Source organism: Ptychodera flava, chromosome 7 (genome assembly GCF_041260155.1).
Source record: "Ptychodera flava strain L36383 chromosome 7, AS_Pfla_20210202, whole genome shotgun sequence".
Taxonomy (NCBI): Eukaryota; Metazoa; Hemichordata; class Enteropneusta; family Ptychoderidae; genus Ptychodera; species Ptychodera flava.
The window spans coordinates 34,555,132-34,561,131 of record NC_091934.1 but is presented as its reverse complement, the minus strand read 5'-3'; the positions used below and the strand labels follow the sequence as shown (position 1 = coordinate 34,561,131).

Sequence of the window (6,000 nt, the reverse complement as noted above, 5' to 3'; positions counted from 1 at the left end):
AAAAATTATATATATATATATATATATATACACTGAATTATTGAATTTATATTCCAAATTTTGTTTTACCTTTGTCGCGTGCAGGGGGGTAACCCTGTTTTCGGAAGTTGGAATAGGGGGGTCGGCCACTGTTTGACGTCGGCAAAAAATAATCCACTGGCCCCTACCAGGCCGAAGAAACTGACCGGTCCCATAAGTATTTTGTTGCAACTGACAAATGGTATATGGTAAATATATGTACAAGTATTGTGTTCCAACTGATTATCTAATGTGCAACATTTTACTCCGCACACAGTAGAGGACTGTACATTTGTTGTTTGGGGAAAAGTATCCAAATGAGGAGTGCGAGGAAAAAAGTTACCAGTAATTAGAGAGTGAAAAAACATTTGAACAGTGGATCAGGTACGACAAAAATGCAACCTCTTAAATATTTCAGACCTCCCCCCCCCCCGATATCCAATGGTCCAACCCTAACCTGTTTATCCGACTTTCGTTTGTATCAGTCTCTCAGCTAAACGTTGACGTACGTTACGTTGTGAGCACGCAGTTCCTATACTTAGCTGATGCGTCATCGTAATAGTTATCGACTCTTTGGACTCATGACATGTATTCTATGAAGTCGCGTACGCCAGAAAGCGTGTAACCTCTGAGATACTTACTACTCTTCAGAGACACTGTGGCGTAAAGTGTGGGAGCAACGGAGGTGAATAACGTAACGTGGATTTACGTTTGATAAACGGGTGGCAAAAATGTTCGAGGTTTCAGACGGTACCGAATGTAATGTCAACGTGACAGAAGCGAGAGGCGGTCTTGCTATTCATTTCGATATGAAGACAAAGAACAGCCGTAGACAGCGACCCGATGGACTTGGCCAGGTTGTAGGCTCGATTAAGTTGAACCACGACACCACCTATCCCGAGAAACTGATGCGTTTACTCTATCAACAGACGGAAACAGGTGATTTCTGCGACGTTGTGATGAAAACTTCCGGCCAAGAGTTCTGGGCCCACGGTTTTGTGCTTCGTTTCCATAGCAGCTTCTTCGAACAGCGGCTTACAGAATTCGGCAGCACAAGATCAGTGATCGACGTTGACAATGAATTCGCCATGCAAATCGACCCAAAAGTCCTTGGGCAGATTGTGAAGTTCATCTACATGGGTGAAGCCGGCGAGATTTCTGATCATGAAAAGTTCAACGATGCCGCCCGAATTTTAGGGGTCAGGTGGCCTATGAATTCGTCCAAATGCACAGGCAACCAACTCGCCTACCCTTTCATTATAAACCTACGCGTAGAAATGAAGTCGAAAACCACCTGTGATGTTGTGTTGCTGGTCGACGGTAAACGCTTCTACGCTCACCGAAGTATTCTCGCTGCTTCCGGCCACTACTTCGCGGCGATGTTCGGACACGGTATGGCCGAGACTTACATGAAGGAGATCGAGTTGCCATTTTTGACAGAGGACTTAGCCATAATAGTTCTGACCTACATTTACAATGGGGTCATCTTTCTGGATGACGTCATGGCCAGGGACATAAACACCGTTGCTGAGTATTTGGGCATGCCTCATTTGAAATCTATGTGCAGAAAGTTCACGAAGATGTGATTTAAATGGTATGGATTCTAAGCTTGAATATATTTTAACTATTAAATACAGGCCCAGTACATTTTATTCTAACACAAGAGAGAGATGTTAAGAGCTAATTGTTAAAGTTTGTTTTACTTATAGAACACATTACAGGATTGGGGGATGGAACCTCCATGTGAAAGAGGTACCGTGGTTCAGTTGAGCAACCTTGTTGATATTGTCTCGGTTGTCATGGTTACCAGAAATGCTACCCTTGCAAGTTTTAAGAATATCAGACGGTTTCAGTGTGTCATTTCTAAATTTATAGGAGTAAATATTGCGCCATGTAGTCTTTTGTGGACAACAAATAACAGCTCTTGCGATAACGATATGGAGCTGTTGTATGGATGATTAGGAATGAGTCACCGATCGATCGACGGCGAAAACTTCAGTCCAGCGCCCTCCCCGGGCGCTGTCAGATTGGGTGTGAGTGCTTGCTGCAAAGATTGTGACAACTGCTTTTGTAAGACAACAGCGTTTTGCTGCTTTTTAAACCGCTTGAATTGGAGCATAGAAATATCATTGTTAAATTTCAAAGCCGCCGGTCACACGCTTGCAAGTTGAAAACCGAAGTTCATAGAGCACGGCGCAGCCGCTGAACGAGTAACGATATTCCCAACAAACAGCAATCTATCATGGCGACGCACTGCAAGGCAGCTGGCGAACTTACCATCGCTGCCGATGACACTTTCCATGCAAGCATACTAGGTTCGCTTTTCGAGCAATCAAAAGAAGGCCATCTGTGCGACGTTATTCTACAACTCGGGGAACACGAATTTCCTGTCCACGCCTGCATCGTCGCGGCAAACAGCAATGCATTCGCAGCCAGTCTCGTAGGCAACCTGGAAGTCGGAAGTCAACGGCGTTCGTCAAGACGACGAAATAATGTTTCGCTCGAGATCGATAGGACTGGAGAGAATTCAACAGTTACGCCGGCAATATTCAGAAAGTTGATCGAATTTATGTACACTGGGTGTTTTGAAATCGGCGAAGACGAGATCGAAATCAGGGACATTCGCGAGGTTGCACAAGTGTTACGGATACCTGGTATGTTGGGTTTCCCAGACACTTCGCACCCAAAACCAGTTCGCCCCACACAACTTCGTCCCAAAACCATTTCGCACCAAAACCACCTCGTCCCAAGTACTACCTCGTCCAACGCCACTTCGCCCCAAGTACCACCTAGGACCTCGTACTAAAACCACTTCGCTTACCGTATAGTTCCGTCAACTCGTCCTAAAACATCGATGTCACGATGTATCATAACGTTGTTTTTACCTGCAACTTGGCTACCACGAACCATTTATTCTTCCATGAAACCATACCATATATTTAATAGATAAAAGAAACACACAAACTACTAAATGGTACATTTCAGGTGCCGTGCGCGGTATTGCACGATGCGATGTCATTTTCTCGAAATGTGTACAATTTCAAGATTTCAGTCCTGGGATGGTAGAAAGGTGATTAAAACTTCACTGGCAGTGGTTGGTTATTTTCAGCTTTTAACGGTTACCGATAAATTGGGGAGTTAAGTTGTGTTTTTTTCGGGTCGCAATGGTTTTGGGCGACGTGATTTTTGGGGCGAAGAGGTTTTGGTACGAGGTTGTTTTGGTGCGAAGTGGTTTTGGTGCGAAATGGTATGGGACGAGATGGTATGGTGCGAAGTGTCTGGGAACCTGGTATGTTGGAACCGTTTCAAGAACTCCAGAGAAGACGAGTGTTCGAGACTCTCAGACGACAGAGAGAATCTGGAGACTTTTGCGACATCGAACTGATCGTGGAAGGACGTAGGTTCCCCGCCCATCGGTGTCTCTTAGCTGCTTACAGCCCGTACTTCGAAGCGATGTTCTGTCGGGACATGAGAGAGAAACAAGAATTGGCAATAAATTTACCGTTTCTAAATATACCACAGGCCGAATATTTGATACAATATCTGTACAATGGCTCCATTACAATCACCGCTGATGATGTTGAAGACATACTTATGGCAGCAGACTATTTCCATATCACGCACATGAAAGAAAAGTGTGGCGACTTCCTCAGCCGGAAGATGACCTGCAAAACGTGCCTTCGGTACAAGGCTCTCGCTGAAACATACTCAGTAACACGGCTGGCCCAGTTTGCAGAGAAATTCATCCGTGCTAACTTTGTGAAGGTCAGCAGAGACGACGAAGTCCTCGATCTGCCCTTGAAGGAATTGATTACGCTCATCTCTGATGATGACATTGTGGTGGAAATAGTCGAAAAGGGACAACTTGTAGAGACAGAGGCGTGCATCTTTGGTTTGATTGTGAAATGGATCGCTGTGGATGAGGAGAAGAGAAAAAAACACTTTCCTAAACTTCTCAGGTGTGTAAGGCTGCACATGATATCTTCCTACAAGGAAAGAGAAAGGATTTTGCAACACAGTGCTGTCAAAGAGAATCCAGAGTGCTTCAAAATTGTTGTGAAAGCGTTTCAGTCTGTTCCCCTCGGTCACACTCTTACTGGTGACTTTGCTTGTATGCCCAGAAGAGGTAGGCCTATTGACATTATAACTGTTGTCGGCGCCACAGGGAGTATTACATCGCCCACCATGATTTCATATGTGGTTGAAGAAGACAAGTGGATTTCATTGATTAAAATTCCTACAGTGGTGCAGTACACGGCGGCTGTCTTCTATGACAATCGACTCTATCTGTGTGGCGGTCTCCAGCTCAACTACAAACACCGTGGGCATTTCGGCAGTGCCTCGGAAATAAGCAAGGCCTGCTATTGCTATGACCCCATGATGCATCGCTGGACACAACTTCCAGATATGTTGAAGGGTTTGTACCATCACAACGTCATCGTCTGTGATGAGAAACTCTATGCTCTTGGCGGACGCCACAGTCTCCACCGCTTTGCTGAAAATCCTCAATGCTATGACATCAGCAGTTCAACATGGACGCTCATCTCAGCTCCCCGAAGACCAGAAACAATTCGCGGTGAATTTCTCACCCACCAGTGGAAAGGCAACATATATTTGTTATCAACAGAGAGTTTACGGACTTCAGGTACTATGGACATGTACAATACTAAGGCAGACAGTTGGAACGTTGTGGTGTTCCCCGACTTCTCTCCACCCCCGTCACAAAATATGTTCTTTTCACTTCCACACCCTAGTTTGCCACCATCCCAAATGTACGTCACTGATTTCTTCGGTGCTCACTATACGTTTAATCTTCAGACAAAACAGTGCCACACAAATTCGGAGGAGAGACTTCAAACGCACATAGGAGAGTATATACACAACGCCACTGTCATTAAGGACAAGATCTTTGCGTTTGGGAGCAGGGTTTGGGTGTATGACACCCCTACCGAAAAGTGGAGCAAGCTTGTATCATACAAGGGTTACTATGGCAAGGCAGAGTGTGGACTTCTACAGATTCCAGCTCAGTTTTTGAGCAAAACTTCATGAAATCCGAAATCACGTCTTCGCTGAGATTTCTGTCTGAAAGAGTTAAACTGCAAATGAGATCTAACTGGTTACGTTTTATTGAGAAAGTCGCTTTGGTAATGAGAAAGATCTTTTGTCTGGCAGAGTTGTAAAGTAATCGATGGGCCAGAGTAATTCCGAGTTCACTGCTTGACCTATGACCCAACCTGCTTGTCAGATAGCGAATGAAAATGAGCACTTGACATCATAACTGTCAAATTTCGACTTGTGTGGTACACAAACTAGTTTCACTGGTATATTGTGCACCAGCGTTCAGTCATAATTCTGAAAACAGGAAATATTAATGCCATTTGGTCCTTCATCTTGATTAAGTTTACAGTGTACAAGCATTCACGTTCAACATTGTTTATAGTCAGAACGTACCATTGTCTTTCTATCCATTGCTTTGAGCAACGACACTGTAAATGTATTTTATGATATTGATCCACGATGGATGTTTTTCAATTGGAAGCTTGTTGAATTCACTTCCGTCCAAAGCAAGAAAAAACATAAATAAGTATACCACTTCAGTGTTAGATATCTGAAGAAAAGTTAAGAACAGTCTGTTTGGATTTTGGTGTGTCAGTTTCGGCCAAGAAAAAAACAGTTTCTGGTCCTCGACGTTTGGCTAAAGTGACGCATTGATTTGATTTCTTCTGTTTCCGTAACCACTTTTTTTTCTCAGATGGCATTTTACACTGTGTGTCCGTGACTATTATAGCTCCGTGAACATCCTGTTCTCGCTGATTGCATGTCATTCTCTGTTTAGCAATTAAAACAAGGATGAGTGTTTTGTTGAACACGCCAGTGAAAGCACTTTTAACATTGTCTTGTGTTTTCGGTTTTCTTTCACAATTGTTTTACCCTTTCGCCTCAATTATTAGACCAAAAGCCATTACTGTCAATGGTGATTGT

General features: G+C 43.9%; 1 protein-coding gene across 1 annotated transcript; it reads left to right on the top strand.

Annotated features, from left to right (window-relative positions):
* Window positions 1-2,260: 2,260 nt before the first annotated feature.
* On the top strand, window positions 2,261-5,200 carry LOC139137384 (kelch-like protein 24). Its single transcript, XM_070705440.1, has 2 exons — window positions 2,261-2,669; window positions 3,305-5,200. The coding sequence occupies exons 1-2, from the start codon at window positions 2,261-2,263 to the stop codon at window positions 5,065-5,067; spliced, it is 2,172 nt and encodes a 723-aa protein (XP_070561541.1). The 3' UTR covers window positions 5,068-5,200.
* The last annotated feature ends 800 nt before the right edge of the window (window positions 5,201-6,000 follow it).